The 25931-nt window shown below is 41.6% G+C and overlaps 1 protein-coding gene across 1 annotated transcript in view; it reads right to left on the bottom strand.

Moving 5' to 3' along the window:
- The window catches only part of psd2 (pleckstrin and Sec7 domain containing 2), a 125872-nt gene extending 124678 nt beyond the window's left edge, over positions 1 to 1194 (bottom strand). Inside the window, exon 1 of the mRNA XM_048603837.1 lies at positions 569 to 1194. Within this exon, the coding sequence (XP_048459794.1) occupies positions 569 to 1194 (626 nt within the window). The remainder of the gene's footprint in view (positions 1 to 568) is intronic.
- Between the last annotated feature and the right edge of the window lie 24737 nt (positions 1195 to 25931).

Below are 25931 nucleotides of genomic sequence, written 5' to 3'. Positions count from 1 at the left end.
AAAGACTCAACCAACTCCAGGAGATAATAGAATATTTCCATCTCTCCCAAGCAGAAACTGAGAATCAGTAAGCATCACCTCATTCAGTCTATCAACTTACAAGAAGAAAGTAGAAGACAGACACAATAGACTTGAAAAGTAAGCACAGATGCAGTCCCACTTATACCACGAAGCTTTAGGGTGAAAATAATTGTGAGTTAACTATTAATCATGAGTTTGATATTTGCCAATATTTACAGTATCTACATGTTAAGTGTCATTAAATGCAAAACTGTTATTTGTTTCCATCAATTCTCAAAGGCAATAAACAAACTATAAAAAAGGACATTGTGATCTCAAAATCTGCACGATTCCAGCTTTTGCAGTACTTTTGGTCTATTTAATTGATATATGGTTTGAATATGCATAATATTGCATCCAAAAGCAGTTTTATTTATTGTTCCCCATAATCCTGAAATTATTCGATAGGCATCAAAACTGGCATAACTACAAAATGTCATAATCAGCAGCTATGTCTAGTTAGTTAAAGAAACTGCAGAATCTTGATGCATCTCCTGCAGTAAATTACCTTTTCTGCACATCTTCTGCAGAGTGTTTCATCTGTGTATCCTTGCCACATGCTGAGCTCTGCTCCAAAAAAGTAGTGCTGTCTTTTTTCTCAGCCAGCTGCATGAGTATGATGTTTTCTGAGCTTTTGTCAGCATCCTCCCCAACTTTCGAGTCACAGTTGATTCCATTTGCCAATATACCAGTCACTTGCTCAGCAATTTTGTCATCAGAACATTTCATGCTTGGTTCTGCTGTTGCTGCAGCCTCAGATGTGAGATTAGCAGCGTTCTTTGTGTCTGTGTCATAATCTTGACTTGACTGCCCAGGCATTCTTTTCACACGTTGTGCCTCATTTTCTTGTTGGGTTACCATCAATTGGTGTTCAGGTGCATTATTTGATCCCTGCTCTCCTACAGATGGGTTTTTGTCAGAAGTTGTCTGCTTAGCTGTTACATGTGGTGTGCATTCTGAGCTTAATGCATCCATCTTTACAAAGATCTGTTCATGACTATTTGGAGCTTGGCTTTTTGAGGGCGTTGGGTGATTTTTACTTTTATTTTGAAAAGCTGTTTCTTGTGTCAAAACGTTCAGCTTGTTCTCTATAACAACCCCTGAGTTACAAGGGGCATTTTTTGCTTCGTTCATGTCCAGATACTACAGAAGTTATGTTATCTTCCAGTTTTTGAAGTGTGCTTTATTTCTTAACAGTTGATGAAGGTGAAACTTTATCCTACAGGAGATGGAGAGAGAAAGATTTTTTTATTTTGAAGGAACAGTCTGTGGCTCGAGAAACCTAAATGTGAATAATACTACAGGAAGTAGAAGGTTACTTATAGTACATTACATTGCAGGAAATAATTATTTTGTAGAGAACAGATTCATTTACATTACATGATCAACACTGTGTTAAAAGAAGCAGAAAACACAAGAAATACTGAGGTCAGGCAATGCCTGTGGAGAGAGAAACCAATTAGCAGAATGTGTTTTATGATTCAAAAACAAAGCTGCTGGAAAAGCTCAGAAGTTCTGGCAGCATCTGTGAAGAAAAAAAATCAGAGTTAACATTTCAGGTCCTGTGGCCTTTCCTCAGAACCAGACCCAAAACGTTAACTCCGATTTTTTCTTCACAGATGTTGCCAGGCCTGCTGAGCTTTTCCAGCAACTTTGTTTTTGCTCCTGATTTACAGCATCTTTTGGTTTTTATTGGGTTTTATGATTCCCCACCAACAAGTTTGAAGAAGGGTGAGAGGACTTCATTAAATCCAGAAGGCAGCCTGTCTGCTGCATAATCGTCCCCAACACCACACCATACCTGTCCAGCAGAGGCATTAGCCAGCGTGTGCACCAGTGAATCAATTGGGACCCAAGGGCTTCATCTCACTACCACTGCATTTAACGACTGGTAAAACAGGCCTGTGCTGAGCAGCCAGCTCAACGGGTTTGCCTCACTCCTCCTTGACAGGTTCCTGAGCCAATTGGACAGCCCTCAGCGTGCTTCCCCCACCTCCGAACCCATCAAGGTGTGTTCTCACCATGGCATCTCAAAGATCTCCATCAGAATAGAAGGCCATGGTAGAACGAAAGGCAGGAAACATTAAAACAAAAGGTACAAGGCTAAAGGGACCAGTAATAGGACAAGTAATTAACCCAAAGATGCTCCTAGAAGAGGTCTGTATGGCAGAGAGAAAAAAGAAAAAGTAATTCAAAGCAGCAAAGAGAAAGCAAGTAAAAGTGGGGAAGAGGTTGTTATCTAAAATGATTAAACTCAATGTGGAGTCCGGAAGGCTGTATAGTTCCAATTTGAAGGATGAGACTGTTCCGTGAATTTGGTCTGAACTTCCCCGGAATACTACAGGAGGTAAGGACAGAAATGTCATAGTGAAATGGTGGTGGAGAATTAAAATAACAGGTTTAGGCTCTCCTTACAAACTGAATGGAGATGTTTCACAAGAAATCATAGAATCCCTAGAGTGTGGAAGTAGGCCAGTTGGCTCATCAAGTCCACACCAACCCTCCAAAGAGCATCTCACCCAGACCCACCCTCCTACCCAATCCCTTTAACACTGCACTCACCTAGTCTGCATATCCCTGGACACTATAGGTAGTTTAACATGGCCAATCCACTTAACTTGCACATCTTTGGACTGTGGGAGGAAACCGGAGCACCCGGAGGAAACCCACACAGAAATAGGGAGAGGTGCTAACCACTGAGCCACATAGTGCCCTATGGGCAGAAGAAAGTCATCCAATCCCTGCCTGATTTCTCCAGTGTACAGGAGGGCACATTATGTGTAGTGACGACAATGTATTAAACTGGAAAGACAGGTCAGGGGCTGGGTCAGTGAGCAGGTAAAAGAGCAGGTGTTGCATCTTTTGCATTGGCATGGAAACAGTAACCATGTGAAATGGAAGCCTGGCTGACGAATGGACCCAGGTGCTACAAAGGACATTGCCCTTTTGAAATGCTGAAAAGGATGGAAAGGGGAAGATGTTTTTGGTGATGTTATCACACAGAAGGTGGCAGAAATGACAGAGAATGACCAAACCATTATGCAGAGAGTTTAATGGGGTTGAAAATGAAAATGAGTAAAACCCTATCATGGCTTTGGGAGGGAGGGTAAAGGCTGAGAAGGAGAAAATAAACCTACATTGTCAAGGATCACATTAATCACAGCAAGAGTAATCTGGGGAATATACGATTGAGGTGAAAGGAAGACATAAATGCGGTAGTGTGGAAAATTGCATTATTCGGAGCAGGTGCAAATAGTAAAACTGGGAAAATGAAACAGGCATCTTAACGTCATGAGGGTGTATATACTTCCGTTTAAAAAAAGGTGAAAAATAAAATGTTGAGACCCTTCTCAAACCTTTTTGAGAAATATGATTCATAGTGATTCCACACATACTTTATTCAGATTTCTTCTTCCTACTTCAGTTCCAAACACGTTGCTAATTAATTCAACATGTTACAATTCAGATTGCTTCAGTATAACAATTAATACAAATTCTATTTTGCTTCCAATTTTAAGCACATATCAATTGTCTTGTCAATTCTGTTGTTATGAAATTTCCTCAAAATCACATACCTTCCCAGTCAAATGAATACACAATGCATTTCCAGTGCTCACCTTTATGTATCTTGCGACAAAGAGGATATGCCCTTAGACAACCTTCATTTAGTCTTTGCCCCTTTTATTTGGTGGCTTACTTGCACAATGCAAATCATGCTTTTCCATAAGGAAACTCACCGTTACAAACTCATACCCCCATCATTTTGTGACACTGTTCACCACGAATTGTATGTTATTAAGCATTATCCATTCCAGAAATTAGTTTAAAAATACGCCTTTAACAAATTTGATTTCTGTAAAAAAATGACTTGGCTCATCCCCTATAGTCCACTTCACAGAATGGAACCATCAATGTAGGCTGAGTACAAGATGCCCTTGTCTATCCATTCTTCTGACTGGTACAGAATGATCTGATAGCAGTGAAACTTTTAATTTAAAAAATAAAGCAAATGCAGTTAAGCATGCTGTCGTGAATATAAATTATTATTAAAGATAAAAACAAAGCTTTGATAATACAAATATATCAATAAATGCAGACTAGTTATATTATTTTATTCATAATATATGTAGAGATGCAGCTTGGAAGGTAACAATGTCTTGAATCAAAAGTTGAAACTATTATAGTGCTTGAGATTTTCTAACGTAAATATAACTTCTCTAAATTATTAGAAAGGAAGGAAATGAAAATAATTGCAAAGTTACACTGGGGTATTTGTCATTTCACTTCTGAAACCTGGGAATGGAATCTACTTAAGGCTGCTAGGAACAAAATTCCACGTATTATGGCACATCTCAATCTTTTTTGGGGACTACAAGAACAATGCACTGAAAGCCCTCAAATTTGCACAATTTTCCTCTAAATTGGCAGCCTTACTTAAATGTCTGCATCGGAAACATCAGAATGGTACATGCTGGTTTCAATCTGAAACCATACTATTGGAAAAATACAATGTTGGGAGTTTTATTGTACATTTTATCAAAATTTAAATGATTGCATCATATATTTAGTATGATCTGGGACAAATCAAAGCTGAGGTACATTTTAGAAAGGTCAACTTCAAAGGAAAGCATTAACAATTATACAAATCCACTTGGAAGTTTGTATTCAAGAAAATGTTAATTCAGGAAAAATGAAAATCTTACTACAGAGTAAACTTAATAACCACAAGCCAAGCCATAGAAAGCTACTAAGCAGAACTAAATGATAACTAAAAATGAATTGACATGGAAATACCATTGAAATAAATAAGGTAAAGGCACTACCAAATCTACAAGGTAGAAGGGGAGGCAATTGGGAAGAATAGCAGTAATTCAGAGGAGCAAAAGCAAAAGTAGGCCATACAGACTCTAGAGCCTGCGTTGTCATTCAATAAAGTTATGGCTAATCTAATTTTAACCTTGTTTTCCATCCTGTTCCCGAAACCCCGTACTTTGTAAAGTTCAAAAATCTGCCTGTCACCATCTTGAATGTATTGAAAAACAATCTCTACATCTCTCTGCGATAGAGAGTTGAAAAGGCTCTTTATCTTCTGAGAGAAATTTTTCCTCATTTCAGTTTTAAACGTGTGTCCCTTATTCTGCAATCATGTGCCAGCTTCTAGGTATCCTAAGAGGAAGCATCATCTTACCATCGAGCCTGTCAAGTCTCCTCATAAACTTTTATGTTTCAATAAGACTACCTCTCATTCTGCTAACCTCCTTTGAGTATAAATCAAATTTACTGAATGTTTCCTCAAAAAGAACACTTTCATCCGAGGGTCAACCTAGGAAACCTTCTCTGTACAACGTCCAATATAAGTATATCTGTCCTTAGATAAGGTAATCAAAATTTTACACAATTATTGAAATCACATTGAGACTGGGTGTGGATAAATAAAGGCGGCAACAGCAGAAGCATTAAGATTAACAGCACAGTGCGACAAGCAGGATGATAAAAGAGCAACAACAGAGAAGCATTAAGAGCACAGCCGTGATAGTGGCAGGATTAAAAAAAGCTGCGGATGAGAGGATTTAGTGCCAACAAATCACATTTGAAAAAAAAAGTGGTGATGTGACAGGAAAGAAAGGAAGTGATTGATTGGTGAGTATTTTTCTCTTTTTCTTTTTTCTGAACGAGCGCATTCATTCAAATTAGGAACTGGGAAATTAAAATTTTCAATTGGGGTATGCATAACAGTAAATCAAGAGCATACGCATTGAAAAGGTCTAATTTTGGTCTTAGTCTAAACAACATCTTATCTAGGTTTCTAAGAAGTACAGGATTTTTGTTTTGATCATGGTTAGGCAGCCCAAGACCTGTTCCTTGCAATGCCTGCACCATTTGGGAATTTCAGGACATTTCACATGTCTCAGGAGACGACGTGTGAAGGAAATGTCTCCAGTTGCTTCAGTTTGAGCACAGAATTTTAAAATTTGAGGAGCAGCTCGAGTCAGGACAGATGAGTGTTTTATAAACCATATTTCTCAGGAGCTGTTCACCTAATTGATAATAAGAATTCAAAATAATAAATGGGTGGCAATCAAGAAGAGTAAGGAAGGGCAGGAAAAATAGGAATCTTCATAATGTGTGCCACTCTGAAACAGATACTGGGTATTGAAGACTGCTGAGAGTCAAAGTGACACCTTGAATAATGCAAACCAAGTCATGACATCAATAAGTAGAGGATTGCACAGGAGAGAAAAGCATAGAAATTCAATCATTATAAGAGTCTGTAATTGGGGAGTCAGACATGCATATCTGCAGCCATCACAATGAATCCTGCATGGTGTATTGCCTGCCTGATGCTAAAATAAAGGACATCAAAGAGAAGGCACAGAATATTCTGAAGGCTGAAGTGTGTGAGCCAGAAGTCATGGTACCAACCATATAGAATGGGTAGATAATGAAGTCTCATGGTCAAATTTTCTTGAGCTAGGTGCGAAATTAGAAAGTAATGTCTTAAAGGTAGTAATCTCTGGATTAATGCCAGAGTCGTGTGTTAATAACAGCCAAAGTAGAAAGATGGAGAGGATGAGTATTTATCTAGTAATTAACAAACTATTAACCTACAGAAGGATCTAAGCATACAGATCCACAGTTACCTGAAAGTGGCAACGCAAATGGATAAGGTGATCAACAAGGTATGTGACACACTTACCTTTGTGAGTCAGGGCATCGAGTATAAAAATGGGCAAGTCATGTTGTAGCTATACAGAACTTTTAGTTCAGCAACATTTGAAATATTATGTAAAGCTCTGCTAACCACACTATCAGAAAGATGTACAAGCTTTGGAGAGGGTACAGAAAAGGTTTACTAGGATGTTGGGCAGCATCAAAGGAGCAGGAAAGTTGACATTTCAGGTCAGGACACTTCTTCAAATGGGACCTCTGAAATAAATAGAGACAAAGGGTGGGGCTGGGGAAGGTCCGTGGAATCCACCACTGCCTACCTGCACTCACCTATCGCCATCCCACCTAACTTCCCCTGCCCCACCCCTCCTCTCTCTGTTTATTTCTGAGCTCCCTTCCCCATCCCCCATTCCTGTGAACATTTTCAATGTGAACACTTGAATAAGTAATCCTGTTCAGTTAAACCCAAAGATGCACGTAGCTACTTATTCAAAATGACCATACACTTCGGTAACAAACAAGTTTCGTTTAGTTGCAATATATCACTTGCTCTACCAACTCTGTAGAAGACCCAATTTATTAAATAATACACAAGTTTTTAAATATCACTGAATTAACTATGAATATTTCTAATGTAGGCAATGATGTTTAATTTATTGAATTTAGTTTAGTTTAGGATGTTATTAGCCCAGAGTCATACCTTAACCCTATTTGCTTAAATTTATTTTTATAAATTAAGCAACACGTCTCACCCTTTGCCTCATCAAATTTTTTACATTTACTCAATTGCCTTGCACTCCAGTGGAATATGCGCTCAAGTGAAGCTGCTCTGCACTAATGTTCATTAATAGTTCACTACTGGCTAATAGTCTTGCTATTCTTTGATTTACTGAGAAAGTGGCAAAATTGCCAACATTGGCAATGCGCAACAATAATAGTAGAAACTAATGAGAGGTAAAAATAAATACAAATAATACTAGAGCTTCAAAAATTGAATGCCAGGTATTTATGGGCTGCCTATTACCCATGTAAGAGTGCAAGGTTTATCAAAAAGAAATTAGTGCATAAAAATTAAAGCTTGTGATATTAACGGAAAATGTATTGCGCTTGTCCATCATTCCGTTGCCTGCTATTTTCTGGGCAGCCTCATAAGAGGATCTATTTGAAAATGGTACAACTCCAAGATGAAAGCAAGGACCTTTAATCAGCAGCATTAAAATTTGGGTGCACACACCTCAAGTATTTCAATCAATAACTAAGCAGCTAGACATCCAGAAAAAATTTTGAAGCCTCTTTGCAGTTTCTTCATCATTTCAAGAGCCTCTCTCCATCATCCCACTCCAGTGTCAAAGGGTTAAGGAAGTTTGTGTGTTTTATTTGCTCTGGTTTATTTGTCCCAGATCGCCTGATCTTATACTATACCAGATGAACAAATTCCCTTGTCTCATAAACCCCTGCCATCATGAAAATAGGTTGCTTTTAGATGTGAAGATATGAAGCAGGGTATAGCCATATGGTTGAAATCCCATGGTCTCCCCTGGCCCCCTCCCTGGGCCTTCTCCAAATATTCCCTCACTTTAGCTTCAGTTGTGTCAGTGTCATAGATTAATATCCATATTGCATCAATATGTAAATGTGTAGCACTAAATAAACCAGAACTAAACTGCTGAGATGGTAGTCCTGAAAATACTTGAGTAGAAATCATCTAAAGATCAGTCTTCAAGATTTCAAATGTTGCAACTTTGACTTTCATTTGGCAATTTGTTCCAATGTGAAATTGTCCTTGGGATGAAAGATCCTTCATGTTTTTGAAATGAATGCTAGGTTGTGTGGATAGCTACCTTGTGTTTTATCATTGCCAGACAGCACCAGGTACTTGCTTCTGTCAGTTCCCATCAGTCCAGTCCATACTTTACAGAACAGTGAAAGTCTATTTTCTCCCTCCTTTGTGTGCTGATTCCCATTCCAAAGCTTTGATCTAGGACATGACACAGGCATATTTCCCATCCAGATTTGTGCAGAGTTGCAAAGCAAGTCTTTGGATTGCTTCAATCTTATTCAGATTAATCATATTAGGAACTCACACTCACAATTTACATACTTCTGGATAGGCATAACAACTCAAACAGCTTATTGTAACTACAACTTCAATATTAACTTGGAGAGATGTATTTGTTCTTCCTATTGCTCATTTGAAATAGCAAGTATTTAACAAGCTTCTCCCCACTACAGTAGCTCAAACAGTGAAAACCCTAGAGGTGACTGTGGAATCTCACTGCAAACATGAGACACGGCAGTGGGTCATTCTGATCTCTCCAATCATTACAAATAACATTCATTTAGTTCACTCTTGAACGTATTCAGCAATGGTAGTGCCTTCACACAGCCAGGGAAAATGGTTAAATTCTCTCTTGTTGGATATAGTTATTGCTTGGCTCAGATATTACTTGTCATTTATCATCCTTATCTGGATGTTATCTAGATCTGGCTGTATATAGAGATGGACTGCTTCAGTATCTCATGTGGCACAAACGGCACAGATATATAAGTGATCAACAGCAAAAATTCCCACTTCCGATCTTATGGTGGAAGACAGGTCATTCATGAAACAGCTGTAGATGACTGGCCCTAGGACATTACCCTGAGGAGTTCTGTAGTAATATCCTGGGATGAACTTCCTTCCAATGAAGAATTAACAGAGTGTTTCCCTCTTGATTCCTAGTGACTTCAGTATTGCTGGGTCTTCTTGATATTACACTCATTCAAAAGCTGCCTTGATGCCAAGGTCAGTCACTCACATCTCACCTCTTGAGTTCCTTTTGACTAAGGGTGTAATGAGATCAGGAGCCAAGTGGCCCTGGTGAAACTTAAACTTAACATCAGTGAGCAGGTTATTACTGTGTATTGCCACTTGATAGCATTGTTGATGATCCTTCCAATACTTTACTGTAATGACAAGTACTGATGATAACTGTTAGGGCTTAGTTTCACCAGGTTTAATTTATCCCAGGGTGGCACGGTGGCTCAGTAGTTAGCAATGCTGCCTCACAGCCCCGGGGACCTGGGTTTGATCCCACCCTTGGGCAACTGTCTGTGTGCAGTTTGCATAATCTCCCTGTGTCCATGTGGGTTTCCTCCAGGTGCTCCAGTTTCCTCCCAAAGTCCAAAGATGTGCAGGTTAAGTGGTAAATTGCCCATAGAGTGCAGGGATGTTCAGGGTATGTGCATAAGCCATGGGAAATGCAGGGTTACAGGGATGGGGTGGGTCTGGGTTGGATGTTCTTCAGAGGGTCAATGGGCCAAATGGCCAGCTTCCACACTGTAGGGATACTATGATTCTTTTTGTAGACTCTATTAACTTTTCATATTGTGGTCTCCTCTATACTGGGGAGGCCAAATGCAGACAACTTCGTGAAACACCTCCATTTGGCCAACTGCATGACCTACACTGCCTGAACCTTGTCACGTCAATGTTGCAGCATTCTAATGAAGCTCACTACATTGAAGCTCGAGAAATAGTATTTAATTATTTAATTAGGGTAATTCCAGTGTTCTGGTTTCAACATGAACAAGAGGTGAGGCAAAAACCCTGAGGCACACAGTCAGTCAGTCTGAGACAAAGCTGGATTCATCAGAGCTGATTGGCATTGGTTCTTGTTCATCTATAGGAAAAGGATCTAGCTGTTTAGTAAGTCTCTGATAAGTGTTTAAGGTCTTTTCTACTCCGAAATTTTTACACAGCATGTAAGTCGATAGTTGTTAATAAGATATATAAAAAGACAATGGGCATAAATGAATAGTACAATTAAATAATTAAATCTCATTGAGAATGTCATTTCAGATGATGTGGCAAAGCTGCAGTAATGAAACTCCTGGATACCATGGTGATCCAGAACAAACATGTCTACAGTAAGTATTTGAAATTCAATCAGCTTCAACACAGAGTTCAGGAGCTGCAGGCTGAACTGCATACACAGCGATGCATCACTGTGGCAGGGTGTTGGTGGGGGGAAATGAGTAGGAATTAACTGAATTCTTTCTACAAGGAGGCAGTCATATTGCTTAGCATAGGGTCTCCTGATCCAGTCAGTGAGGCAGGTAAGGAAACTCAAAGAGCAGAACAGCAGGAGTGTCAGTTTCTGCAACTGTCCAAAATGTTTTAGGTTCCCACAGCCTCTTCGGATGACAGCAGGAGCACTAGGGAGGAAATGAACATTGACCATTGCACCATGTTGCAGCAAGCCTTTCCAACTGGGGAGTGACAAAAAATGTAGTAGTGATGGTGGACGACAGTATAGTGAGGGGGATTGACACTTCTTCACAGCAAAGAGCAAGAGTCCAGGCAGCTGTGCTGGGATTTGGGACATCTGCTTAGGGATAGAATAGAACTTGGAGTGGCAGGAGTAGATCATAAAAAACATAGAAAATAGGAGCACAAGTAGGCCATTCAGCCCTTCAAGCCTGCTCCGACATTCAATATGATCATGACTGATCATCCAACTCAGTACCCTGTTCTTGCTTTCTCCCCATATCCTTTGCTCCCTTTAGTCCTAAGTAGTTTATCTCCAGCTTTCTTGAAAGTCTTCAACAATTTCATACAATCATACAGTACAGAAGAGGCCCTTCAGCCCACCGGGTCTGTAACACCAAAACAATGTTAAATCTACACTAGTCCCATTTTCCAGCACTTGCCCCATTGCCTTGAATGCTATGACACTTCAATCACTCATCTAAGTATTTTTTAAAGGTTGTGAGGTTATGCACCTCTACTATCCTCCCAAGCAGTGCATTCCAGAACCTATCAGCCTCTGGGTGAAAATATTTTTTTCTCGACTACCCTCTAATCCTCCTGCCTTGTACTTTAAAGGTGTGCCTCCTTATTATGGACCCTTCAATTAAGGGGAACAGCTGTTTTCTATTCACCCTGTTCATGCCCCTCATAACCCTCTATCGTATCCCCCCGAACTTTCACTGCTCCAAAGAAAACATCTTAAATCAATTCAGCTTCTCTTCGTAGCAAAACATCCTACTGAATCTCCTCTGCACCCTCTCCAATGCAATCACATCCTTTCTATAGTGCGGAGGCCAGAGCTGCACACAGTCCTTCAGCAGTGGCCTAACCAATGTTCCAACACGACTCTATGCTCTTATAATCTATGCTGCCACTGATAAATGCAAATGTCCCATATGTTTTCTTAACTACCCTATTAACCTGTCCTGCCACCTTCAGGGATCTGTGGACAAACACTCCAAGATCTCTCTGTTCCTCTGAGCTTCCTGAGGTTTCTGTCCTACCATTTATTGAGTACTCCCCTTGTCTTGTTCCTTCTTCCAAAGTGCATTCCCTCACATTTATCAGGGTTAAATTCCAGCTGCTACTAATCGGCCCATCTGACCAATCACTTATATCCTCCTTCTGCCTCATTGTCAACCACCTGGCCAATCTTTGTGCCATCCACAAACTTATCATTCCCTTCTTCACATTCTCATCCACATTGTTTATATATATCAAAAACAATAAGGGAACCAGTATTGATCCCTGGGTACGCCCCTGTTCAATGGGTTCCAATCACATAAACAGCCTTCTACCACCACCCTCTGTCGACTCCAACAGCGCCAATTTTAGATCCAACTTGCTAAGTTATCTTGGTTCTGTTTTGTTACCAACATTTTTGGCCTCAACAATTTTCTGTGGCAGAGAAGTCCATAAGCTTATCATTCAGCACCTCGGGGCAGTCAGAGTCAGAATGCTTGCCACATCAATGATGAGGACCTGATTGATAGGCAGCTCACCACTTGCCCTGATTCTTTCTGCTATACTTTGGGCGGTTTTCCTCCTAGAATGAGAGAGAAGTAGATATTATAGGAGATGAAAGTGAGTGGCACAGCTGTTACCTTTGGTACAGATGGGGAGGTGCCCTGAGCAAGTGAATGGATATCACAGAGGACAGGCAGGATTAGTGGTGTTGGAGTTGGGGTGAGTGACAGTGAGTGAGGGAAGATGTTGTAGACAATGCTGAGAGTAGTAGAGCATGAGCCTTGGTGGGAGGTGGACATTTTAGCAGATATTGAGTGAATGCAGGGCATCGGAAAGAAAGTGGTGGCACTAACGCTGCTGGAGTTGAGAAGGTCATCGCCCTTCTCCCTACATTGCTGGGCTTTCCTCTAGGTGGCAAACTCACGTCAGGCTGGCCTGGTCTGGTACGGCGTCATGGCCTCCTCTGCCAGCCGTGGTAGAATAAGGATGTGCCACCTGTATACCATCCATCCAGGATCTCTAGGTCCCTGCCTGCAAAGCAGAGCACCAACCTGTCATGTCTGGGTCCAGTATCAGGTGGTGTACAGGGTCAACTCCAGATTGACAGTGCTTCTCTGGGTACAGAACTATTAAAGATGGCATGAATGCAAAGGATGCTGATCATAGAATCATAGAATAGAATCATAGAAGCCCTACAGTGTGGAAACAGGCCATTCGGCCCAACAGGTCCACACCAGCCCTCCAAAGAGCATCCCACCCAGACCCATTCCCCTAACCCTGCATTTCCCATGTCTAACACACCTAACCTAAACATTCCTGGACACTACAGGGATTTTGGCATGGCCAATCCACCTATCCTGCACTTCTTTAGACTGTGGGAAGAAACTGGAGCACCTGGAGGAAACCCACGCAGACATGGGGAGAATGTGCAAACTCCACACAGACAGTCGCCCAAGGGCGGAATCGAACCTGAGTCCCTGGTGCTCTGAGGCAGCAGTGCTAACCACTGAGCAATAGAAAGGAATTTTGTTGAATTATTGGCTTGTTTTATTAGAAATGATCAATTCCAGGATATCCTTGGGTGGAGCTGGAATTTGGACATGGGGTCACCGTGGGGTTGGGGGTAGAAATGAGGCACGTTTAGTAACATACATCAAGAAACTTGCCAGTTCTCACTGCAAAAATCACTCCAAAAACCCCAAGGCAACTCACTCAAAACAAATGTAAGTTTCAGCCCACCATAAAATAAACTATATAAAAACCAAAAGAACTGCGGATGCTGTAAATCAGGAACAAAAACAAAGTTGCTGGAAAAGATCAGCAGGTTTGGCAGCATCTGTGAAGGAGAAAACAGAGTTAATGTTTTGGGTCCAGTGACCCTTCCTCAGAGCTAAAATAAACTATATTTAGAAGAAGCTGAAAGGCAGGTGGAGATCAAAAAATGGAAGAGTGCCACATTTGGCCAGAGGTCTGATGTCTGAGTAGCACTTTCTGATTTTAACAGTGGTGGGTTCCAGGGAGGATGGATTTCTGATACTGACATGACAGAAGAATAATTGACTTACTTAAAAGGCTAATAAATTTCAATTTTGCTGGTCAGTCCAAGCAGTGATAGCAGCAGCAAAGGAGACCAAACCTGGGGGTGTACAGCAGGATAAATACCTGAGGAGCAAGGTCAGTCAGAGAGAACCTGGGAGTGTACAGCAGGATAAATACCTGAGGAGCGGGGTCAGTCAGAGAGAACTTGGCGGTGAACAGCAGGATAAACACCTGGGGAGCGGGGTCAGTCAGAGTGAACCTGGGGGTGAACAGCAGGATAAATACCTGAGGAGCGGGGTCATTCAGAGTGAACCTGGGGGTGAACAGCAGGATAAATACCTGGGGAGCGGGGTCAGTCAGAGCAAACCTGGGGGTGAATCTAGGGGTGGAACTCCAGAGGTGATGTCTTGGCTCAAAAAGTGACATAGGCTTGGCTGCTCAGGACCCAGGTTTGCAGACGGAGCCAACAATGGCTGGAGAGACATAAAGTACTTACTTTTTGTAGGTGTAGTCTGCTAGGAATAGAAAGCGGGAATGAGAGACTGGAGTCTGGTGACGAATGGAGTGTAATGTTGTGCAATCAGTTCCTGGATTATGGTGTGTAGTTGATACGACTGATTTTGTCAATAAGGTTTGAAATGTCAGGAGAACCTGGCCCCCTGGAATGCTCCTGCTGTATGTGGGAAAATAAGGGACACTTCCAATATCCATGGCGATGACATATCCAGGAAGTGTGTTCAGCTGCAGCTCCTGATTTGCTGTATGAGTGCCTGGAGCTACAGATGGACTCACGATGGAGCATCACTGGGGCTGGGAATTTCATGGATAGCACATTTAGCGAGCTAGTCACACCACCAGCATGGGCTACACAGTCAGAGGAGAGTTGGGTGACCACCAGGAGGATGAGTAAGCGTAGGTAGGCAGTACAGGAGTCACCTGTGGCCATTCCCCTCTCAAACAGGTATTCTCTTTCGGATATGATCAATGGAGGGGGTTTGGCCACTCAGGGGAAAGCAGCATCAGCCAGATCAGAGGAACCATGACTGGCACTACAGCGGGGAGGATCGAAGTACAGGGGAGCAGTAGTGATAAGGGACTCTTCAGTCAGGGGCACAACTAGGTGTTTCTGAGGCCACAAGCAAGACTTCTGGATGGTATGTTGCACCTTGGTGCCAGGGTCAAGGATACCCCTGACTGGGCACTGGATATTCTAAAAGGGGAGGGTGAGCAGCCAGAGGTTATGGTCCATATTGGTACTAATGATGTAGGTTGAAAGAGAGATGAAGTCCTGCAAAGAGAGTTCAGGGAGTTACGTAGGAAGTTGAAAAGCAGGACTTGTAGGGTTGTAATCTCGGAATGTGCCACATGACAGCCAGGCAAGCAATAGGAAGGTAGTATAGTCAAATACATGGCTAAAGAGCTGGTGTAAGAGGGAGGGCTTTAGGTATGTGGATCACTGTGATGTCTTCAAGGGCTTGTGGGACCTGTACAAGAAGGGCGGGATGCATCTAAATTGGAAGGGGACAAATATCCTGGCAGGGAAATTTGCTAGTGCCACACAGGAGGGTTTAAACTGGTGTGGCAGGCAGGCAGGAGCCAGAACAGAAGGTCTGCCAGTAAAATGGCTGAGGAGGAGTCAGAGACTAAGATCAGTAAGGCTTAGAGGAAGAACAGACAGGGAGAGGTTACTGAATGCAGCAGAACTGGCAGTCTGAGGTGTATTTGTTTCAGTGTGAAGAGTATGACAGACAAGGTAGGTGAACCTAGAGCTTGGATTAATACATATAACTATGATTTATAGCTACTACAGAGACTTAGAGGGGGACAAGACTAGCAGCTTAACATTTTGGGATTTACATGTTTCAGGCATGATGGCGAGGGATGCAAAAGAGATGGGGGGAGTTGCATTACTATTAAGGGACAATACCTTGGAGGGCTCATCCAGGAAGGCATTATGGGTAGAGCTCAGGAATAGGACGGGTGCAATCACTTTGATGGGATTGTACTACAAGCCTCCCAACAACCAGAGGGTGATGCAGGAACAGAAAAGTGTAAAAACAACAGGGTTGTTATAGTAGGTGATTTTAACTTCCTCTATGTTGACTGGGATTCCGTTAGTGCCAGAGGTATAGATGAGCAGCATTTATTAGGTGCATCCAGGAGGCTCCTTTGAAACAACATGCAAATAGTCCAACTCAGAAGGGGCCACACTAGACTTGCTACTAGGGAATAAGCCTAGCCAGGTGATCAAAGTTTCAGTGGGAGAAGTTTCAGTCCGGGACCATTGACCATAATTCCGTAAGTTTTAAGTTACTCATGGATAAGGATAAAAGTAGTCCTCGAGTGAAAGTACTAAATAACGGGAAAGCCAACTAAGACAATATTAAGCAGGAACTGGGGAACGTAGATTGGTGGTGGCTATTTCAGTGTAAATCCACATCTGGCATGTGGGAATCTTTCAAAGGCCACTTTATCAGAGATCAGGACCAGCATGTTCCTATAAAAATGAAGAAGCAGGATGGCAAGATTCAGGAACCTTGGTTAACAAGAGAATTTGAGAGTTCAGTCAAAAAGAAAAATGAGGCATACATAAGGTTTAGGAAACTGAGACAGAGCCCTCAAGGACCACAAAGACAGCAGAAAAAAAAACTCAAACAAGGAATTAGAAAGGCTAAAAGGGATCACAAAATGTCTTTGGCAAACAGGATTAAGGAAAATTCCATGGCATTTTACATGTATATAAGGAGCAGGGGGTATCTGGGGAAAGGGAAAGTCCACTCAAGGATGAAGGAGGGAATTTATGCATAGAACTAGAGGAAGTGACCGAGGTCCTTCATAAATACTTTTGTATTGTTGTTTACAAAGAAGAAGGACATGATGAATTGTGAGTTTCAGAAGGGGTATGTTGATGTTCCAGGGCATGCTAATTTAAAAAAGGAGGTGCTGGGTGTATGAAAAGCATTAACCTATGTGGAGTGTACCACCAGAGGCAGAGCTACCTCTAATTGAAGAGCTTCTTTTATTCATTTGTGGGATGTGGGCATCATTGACTGGCCAACATTTATTGCCCATCACTAACTACCTTGAGAAGGTGGTAATGAGCTGTCTTCTTGAACCGCTGCAATCCACCTGCTGTGGGTTGGCGCACACTGTCATTGGGGATTTCGACCCAGCAACAGTAAAGGAATGGCAATATACTTCCAAGTCAGGATGGTGAGTGGTTTGGAAGAGAACTTGAAGTGCTCCCATGATCTGCTGCCCTTTTCCTTCTAAATGGAAGTGGTCATAGTTTGGAAGGTGTTGTCTAGGGATCTTTGGTGAATATTTGCAGTATATCTTGTAGATAGTACACACTGCTGCACGTAACATCAGTGGTGGAGAGAATGGATACTTGTGGATGTGGTGCCAATCAAGTGAGTTGTTTTGTCCTGGATGGTGTCAAGCTTCTAGAGTGTTGATGGAATTGCACCCATCCAGGCAAATGGGAAGTATTCCATCACACTCTTGACTTGTGCCTTGCAGATGGAGGACAGGCTTTGGGCAGTCAGGAAGTGTGTTACCCAGCCTCTGACCTGCTCTTGTAGCCAGTATTTATGTGGCAAATCCAGTTGAGCTTCTGGTCAATGGTAACCCCTAGGATGTTGATAGTGGGGATTCGGTGATGGTGAATGTTACTTGCCACTTGTCAGCCCAAGCCTGGATTTTATTCAGACCTTTGTTGCATTTGAACATGGACTGCTTTAATATCTGAGGAGTCGTGAATGGTGTTGAATATTGTGCAATCAACAATGAACATCCCCATTTTTATGATTTTATGATGGAGGGCAGGTCATTGATGAAGCAGATGAAGATGGTTGGGTCGAGGACACTATGCTGAGGAAATCCTCCAGAGATGTCCTGGAGCTGAGATGGTTGACCTCCCACAACCACGACCATCTTCTTATGTGTCACGTATGACTCCAACCAGCAGAGATTTTGACCCCCTACACTCATTGATTCCAGTTTTGCTAGGGCTCCTTGATGTCACATTCAGTCAAATATAGCCTTGATGTCAAGGGCTGTCACTCTCACCTCACCTCTGGAATTCAGCTCTTTTATCCATGTTTGAACCAAGGCTGTAATGAGGTCAGGAGCTGAGTGGCCCTGGTGGAACCCAAACTGGGCGTCACTGAGCAGGTTATTTCTGAGCAGGTGCTGCTTGATAGCGCTGTTGATGACACCTTCCATCACTTTACTGATGATTAAGGGTAGACTGATGGGGCGGTAATTGGCCAGGTTTGATTTGTGTTGCTTTTTATCTGGAGAACATACCTGGGCAATTTTCCAAATTGTTGGGGAGATGTAGCGTCGCAACTGTACTGGAACAACTTGGCTAGGGGAGCGGCAAGTTCTGGAGCACAAGTCTTCAGCACTATTGCCAGAATGTTGTCAGACCTGTAGCCTTTGCAGTACCCAGACAACAACAGTGGCAATGCCAATGAAGGCAATGGCTCTGGATGCTCATCATTAATCACTGCACCATGCTACAGGGTGAGCTGAAGCTCTTCAGGTTTGGTGGACAACCAAGGCCAGTGGCCCTGAAAGTAAGCGTAGCTTTCAACTTCTAAGTCACAAGCTCTTTCCAAGGATCCACTATGGACATACGTGGGATCACTTCGTCTGCAGCCCATCACTACGTCAAGGAGGTGACTAATAGAGTCATTGACTCATACAGTATGGAAACAGACCCTTTAGTCCAATTAGTCCATGCTAACCATTTTCCCAAACTATACAAGTTCCACTTGCCTGCATTTGACCCATATTCCTCCAAAACTCTTTTATTTGTGTACTTATCCAAATGTCTCTTAAATGTTGTAACTGTACCTGCACCTATCACTTCCTCTGGCAGTTCATTCCATACATGTACTACTCTCTGTGTAAAATAGTTGCCCCTTTTGTCCTATTTAAAACTTTCTCCTCTCACCTTAAACATATGCCTTCTAGTTTTGAATCCCCACACTGGGAAAAAAATCCTTGCTATTCTCCTTATCGATGCCCCTTACAATTAATCACATTGATTTGTTGTGATTCAGGCAGCACACCAAGTTCAGCTAATTTATATTTAAATGATAAGATCTTTAGTATATTCACTGCATACAAGGTATACAAGCTCATGTGAGACAAGCTTGCCTGCACTTCTGAAATCCAGTCTGCACTCAAAGGGAGAGGTACTATCCAGTTGCAGCAGGTACTGAAAGTGGCTGAAGACAGAGTATCTGCTCTTCAAGGGAAATGAATATGAGTAATAGCATAGTCATCATGCTCCAACGTTCTCTGATGCAGTACTGGAGACTTTGATGCAGGGAGTAAACAGAAGGAGAGAGGTTCACTGTCCACAACTAAGTAGGAAGCACCACTCTTCCTTCCCCAACACTGTTAAAATGTAATCAGATCAACCAGCCATCACATTCTATGCTGGGAGGGTAACCCTGAAGACTTGCATGGTAGTTCTTCTCTTCATTCACTTCACATGAGTGGTCAATAGTAATTAACACAGTTTTGAATGGCAAATGTGACTAATGGTGCCATGAGCTGAACACCAATCTGTGCCCCCACTGAGTGGAGAGTGCACCTCTTGTTTCCTTTAATTTGCTTCACCTACCCTTGCGCCTTTGTCATTTTTGAGATCCAAGGAGATGAAGGCTGATGAAGAAATATAGCAGCCACCTGCTCAGACACTGGCAGCACGCATTACTGTCAGGATAGCATAGAGGCAGGCTCAGCATGCCTTAATTTGTTGGACAAATAGTAGCCTGCAGTCAGAATAGGAAGAATGGGTCAAGACACGTGCATGTTTTTCTCCTGAAGACTCAGTTGTAGATCTCAATAGAGCAGTGTACAGAAGTTGTACACGTGATAATTGTGCACAATGAGATGTTTGGTGCTTTGGAAGGCCTGCCAGAAAGGCTGCTGTTATTTTCAAGGAGCACAAAGGACTCTAGAAATGACTTGGCGCAGGGCATTGCACAGAAATCGGAGCTCATCCTTTCCAGGGTGGAGTAGTGGCTAATTTCATGAGAAACCTTGTGGACTCAACTATGTTGACCACCTCAAGGCCAGTGTCTCAGCATCCACTGCACACAAGCAGAAAGATAAATAACCGAAAAGACAATCTCAAGTGTTGCAGTCAAAATTCAGGGTGAAGATTTACAATCTCAGCCTGTAATAATGTAAGAGGACAGGGTTGGTTAACTCACTCTTGTATGATATATTGCAGGTGTATGATCAACTGGATTGGAATTGCTGTTTCATGGTGGCTTTTATTTGAGTAATTTTGGTCAAGAGGAAGCTGTGATAGTGAGACATTGAGGGACAGTAAATGAGTGTAATTGTTGTTGAATGGGGAACTGGATTGTGTTAACTGTTGCCACAGTCAGATGAATCAATAATGGACAAGCTACTCTGAAAGGGCAGGGCATGCAGTTCCTTTTACCTTCTTCTCTCCTTTCTAAACTGTTCACGTTCCTGATGGCAAGGGCTCAACCCTCATGATGATGAGGTTATGTAGAAACCAACAATCCACAATGAATCATGACACATGCTGCAGTGAGTACTGGAGAGCTCTCCCAAAGTGATCCATCATTTGAGCAACCCAATACGCAATGTTTTATGTGACAGCATGGCACTCATTCTATGCGCCCACTGGTTTGACATGGTGACTCAAATACAAAGATGCAGCAGACTGATGCAAATAAAGGCATTACAGGGTAATGGACATTAAGCTGCATAGCATTCTGAGCATGGTTGCGTACCAAGTGCACGTTCAGAGAGTGAATACTTTATGATTGTGATTCATCTATTTTGCTATGTGTACGCAATCAATGGCACTCTGCACCATAGGGGAAGCCAATTATTCTGACAAAACCTCATGCAAATTTTGCCAAATTTTCTTCAGAAAGAATACAATGTACTCTTCTGAGATGTATTCTCTACCAGTTCCAACGAAGGGTCACTCAACCTGAAATGTTAACTCTGATTTCTTTCCACAGGTGCTGCAAGACCTGCTGAGCTTTACCAGCAATTTCTGTTTTTGTTTCTGATTTACAGCATCCACAGTTCTTTCAGTTTTTATTTTGTATTGCTCACTTCTCTCCTGGAATAGACAGCATCAGTCATCTCCCTTTACAGAATGCATAACAGCATTCAAACCATACTCAGGTAGAAGGCAAATTCACGGCCAAAAGTCACAAAATGCCTGTGAAAAATCAATTACTGGGCAACGAATCAGAGAACTGTTACCCCCATACATAGGAGAGACAGAATCAATGAGAAACAGCTCCTCCAATGACAGGTTGTTTCTCTCCTGTATTTGCTGTTGATACGCTCACTAGTGATATAAGAGACAGAAGCAGCCTGAGATTGGAGGAGCAGTGAATGATTGGCAAAGTAAATGGCGATGTTGAGCTCGTTGCCAGGGGCCCCTTTGTCAGGGAAGAGATAGACTTTTGTCAGGTTTGGGATTGCTGTAGGCAAGGGTGTTAGAGCAAGGAGTCATTTGCCAAGAAGGAGGAGGCAAGTGCAAGGAGTTGGGGGACGGGGAGGAGAGGATTCAAAAGGATGAGGGGTGTAAAGGAAATTCCAACAACAGAGGATGTAACTACAAAGGGGTTGGGAGTGTAGACAAGGAGGCTGCAAAGAGGTGAGAGGCTGGCTGCAAAGTAAAGAGAATAGTTTGAAAACTGTTTAAACCTTTCAACAGAAGAATACTAATGTTTTAATTCCAGATTTGTTAATTGAATTTAAATTCTACCAGTAGCCGTGGTCCTATGTCCACAGAACATTAGCCTGGGCCTTTGGAACACTAGTTTAGTGACATTAATGCTGCACCACTACCTTCCTCCAACTCTAATATCTTCAGCAAAGCAGTGTCCGATTATAGGCCACACTAAACGTGTGCTCTAGAGCTGTATTTTGGAGCCACCTCATTCTAATAACCTGTATGAAAAATAAATTACACCATTCCCCCCTTTTGTTTTCCATAAATAATGAAATTTTCATTTCCAGCATAAGTTCTTTAAGACAACTTTATATCCATTCCTTTCACTGAGCTTAATGAGCTGTGAGCTCACAATTCAAATAGAGCTACCATGCTTCAGCGTAAACAAAATGAAATAACCATAAATAAGATTGATGATACCACAGAAAATGCATGATCTGTGACTACTTTCTCAGTATTATTTGAAGTACATAACCAATTACTGATTCCTTTAATAAATATTTATATTTATGAATACATAAAAGCCTTAACAATTACAATTTATACAGCACAATAAATGCTATAATTTCAAGTAATATGAAAACCATTACAAATATTATATGAAAACTGACCTATATATTTAAGATTTCATTATTTTTGAAGACCAATCTCATCAGTGAATAGTTCCATAGCACAATAAAATGTATGGACCAAATACATGCTTAAAACCCATATTGTAGTTTATTTTCTTCTGCAGTACGTGTTGATTTAACTTGTGAAATCTTCTAAACACAAGGCAGGATAGAAGTTTTCTGCTTCTCCTTCTCAGGTTCTCTGGCTGAAAGCAGGTTCCACCCACTGCACAACGATCACCACCATAGGTAGGGCAGCAAGGTATTGAATCCACCCCTGTCAGAACAGGGATTGAATTCTGTGCTATCAGCAATGATCTGATCTACCACAGCCATCCTGACAAATGAAGAGGCAAGGCAGAGACATAAGGGATTGGAGGAAAGAGAGATTCAGGGGAACAACTAGGGAGATGAAACAGTGACATTAAGGGAGTAGCCAGGAGGGAAATATTTAATCAGAAAAAGACACCACAGCACTCAGAGGACAGAGAACAAGAAGAAGTGAAATGAAAGCTGAAGTCACCGCTAATGAGAAATTGCATTGTACAAACATTGAGTGAGGAAAGCAGAGTAAAAAAAGCTCGATGAAACTTAGTGTGAAACTTGAATACATGTTTGTTTTAATGGGAGGCGAGAGGGTTGCAACAAGTTAAGACAATCAAAGAGAAAGCAATTGCCAAAGTCTTAAGGAGGTAGACATAGATGTATAACAGAGAAAAGGGCTATTCTATGACGGCTTGAGCAGGGCAAATGGTGCAATGTACAGACAGCTGGACAAGCTCCCTTAGAAAGGAAAAGTTATCATTCTTCAATCATCTCTCCAGCAAGGTCATGATGTTGATGTAATCATTCATCATGATAGGTAGAATAGGGCCTTGTTCTGATTAAATGCACATTTTTGAGGGAGATGTAGGCACTGCTGCTGTCAAATACACTAGCAGAGTCTAATGAATTAGTGAAGGGAGCAGTGAGAAGGACAAGAAGCAAGTTGAGCGGATTAGCCACTGACAGGATTAGCTGGGTGGAATATCCAGGGAAAGACTAGGATAGGGGCTGAAGAGCTACTGACATATTCGCAAATGGCACCTCCAAGTCATTACTGTAGCCACCAATAACTTCCTTGCTTCAGGTGATATAATCATTTCCATCACAAGCACCTACAGAGACCAGTGGGCTAACTGAAAAGCAGAGCATTGCATAAATTCACAGCTTTTGAAAGGTCCGTTACACGTTCATTAATATAAATTAATTTTGAGAATAAACTCCAAATAGCAAGCAGCAAAGGAAGTGCAATTTTTTTTAAGTTTTCACTTCTCATGGTTCAAAGCTATTTATAGGATGCAATTTACGTATCTGCTGCTATGCATAAACACAAAAGAAATTTTAAAAACCTTCAGTGATTCAACAATTGCAACTTAGTAAAGTTTGATAAAAACACCTGAAAAAGTAAACTAATACTTTTAACCTCAGTTTCAATAAACTATCTGTTAGTATGCCAGTTTTTTTAAAAAAATATGGAAATCAATATTCCAGTTAGTTTGAAGCACTGTAATGAGTTACTTCATATTTTCTTTTCAAATTGCATTCAAAAACTATTCAAACAAACTGCTTAGTGCCTTCGTGCCCTAAAGATCCAATTCAAGTTTCAGAACCTCCTCAAAGGCCTATAAATAGGCTCATTTAGTGGAAACTCCCAAAGGTGATTAATTCATCCTGGGAGAACTGCCAGTTCTGTGGCATAATATTTTTTAGATTAGGATAAAGGATCACAGAAAATCAAGTGGATTGAACCCAAGCTATGCTCAATTTTCACAATCCTTTGTACTGAACATCACAATTGAGCAGAAACTCCAGGCAAATTTATTCAGGCTCATAAAAGAGTACAGCACAGGAACAGGCCCTTTGGCCCACCATGTCTGTGCTGACCATGATGCCAGTCTAAAGTAGTCCCATCTACCTCCACATGGTCTGTATTCTTTTGTTCCATGCCTATTCATGTGTCTGTATAAATACCTCTTAAATGTTGCAATCATATCAACTTCTATCATCTCCCCTGGTAGTCTGTTCCAGGCACCTACCACCCTTGGTGTAAAAGACTTGCCTTGCACATCTCCTTTAAACTTTCCCCCTCTCACTTTAAATCTATGCCCACTAATATTTGACATTTCCACCATGGGAAAAAGACTCAAAATATCCACCCTATGCATGCCTCTCATAGTTTTATATTGTACTATCAGGACCCCCCTTAGCCTCAGATGCTCTCATGAAAACCATCCAAGTTTGTCCAACTTCGCCGTATAGCTAATACACTCCAATTCAGGTAACATCCTGGTAAACCTCTTTTGCACCCTCTCCAAAGCCTCCACATCTCTTCTATAATGTGATGACTAGAACTGTACACAGTAGTCCAAATGTGGTGTAACTAAAGTTTTATACAGCTGCAATTTTTATACTTAATGCCTTGACCAATGAAGGCAGGTATGCCATATGCCTTCTTTACCACTTTATCAACTTGTGTTGCCACTTTCAGGGAGCTATGTACTTGCACCCAAGATCCTTCTGTATATCAATGCACCTAAGGATCCTGCCATTTACTATACATTTTCATCTTGTATTTGACCTCCCAAAATGCATCACCTCATAACTTGACAAGTTAAAACTCCAACTGCCACTTCTCTGCCCAAATTTCCAACTGATCTATATCTTGTATCCTTTGACATCCTTCCTCACTATCCACAACTCCACCAATCTCTATGTCATCTCTAAACTTACTTAGCACACCACCTACATTTTCATTCAAATCATTTACATATACTACAAAAGATAGAGGTCCCAACACTGATCCTTGTGGAACACTAGTCAAGGACCTTCAGTCTGAAAAACACACCTCCACAACAACCCTCTGTCTTCTATGATGCAGCCAATTTTGTAACCAACTGAGCAACTCACCATGAATCTCAGATGACTTAATCTTCTGGACCAGCCTAACACATGGAACCTTGTCAAATATTTTAATAAAGTCCATGTATCCACTACCCAACCCTCATCAATCATCTTTGTCACTTCCTCAAAAAGCTCAATCAAACTTGAGACAAGATCTCCCCTGCACAAAACTTTGCTGACTATTCCTAACAATTCCATTCTTTTCTAAATGTGAGTAAATCCCATCCCTAAGAATCTTCTCCAATAATTTCCCTGCCACCTTTAATTTCCTGAATTACCCCTGTTGCTATTCTTAAACAAAGGAACAGCATTGATTCTTTTCCAGTCTTCTGGGGCCTCGTCTGTGGATAAAGAGGGTACAAAGATTTCTGTCAAGGCTCAGCAATTCCTCCCTTGCCTCCTTCATTATCCTGGGATATATCCCATCAGGCCCTTAATGTTTTTTTACCAAACATCTCCTCCTTCATAATGTTGGCATGCTGAAGAATATTGACATAACCCTCCCCAGTCTTACCATGATCCATGTGCTTATCCTTGGTGAATACCATTGCAGAGTACTCATTAAGGACCTCACCTACTTTCTCTGGCTCCATAC

The sequence above is a fragment of the Rhincodon typus genome, chromosome 12, assembly GCF_021869965.1.
Source record: "Rhincodon typus isolate 14 chromosome 12, sRhiTyp1.1, whole genome shotgun sequence".
Lineage (NCBI taxonomy): Eukaryota > Metazoa > Chordata > Chondrichthyes > Orectolobiformes > Rhincodontidae > Rhincodon > Rhincodon typus.
The sequence above is the reverse complement of the archived record's forward strand: the minus strand, read 5'-3'. Positions and strand labels throughout refer to the sequence as shown.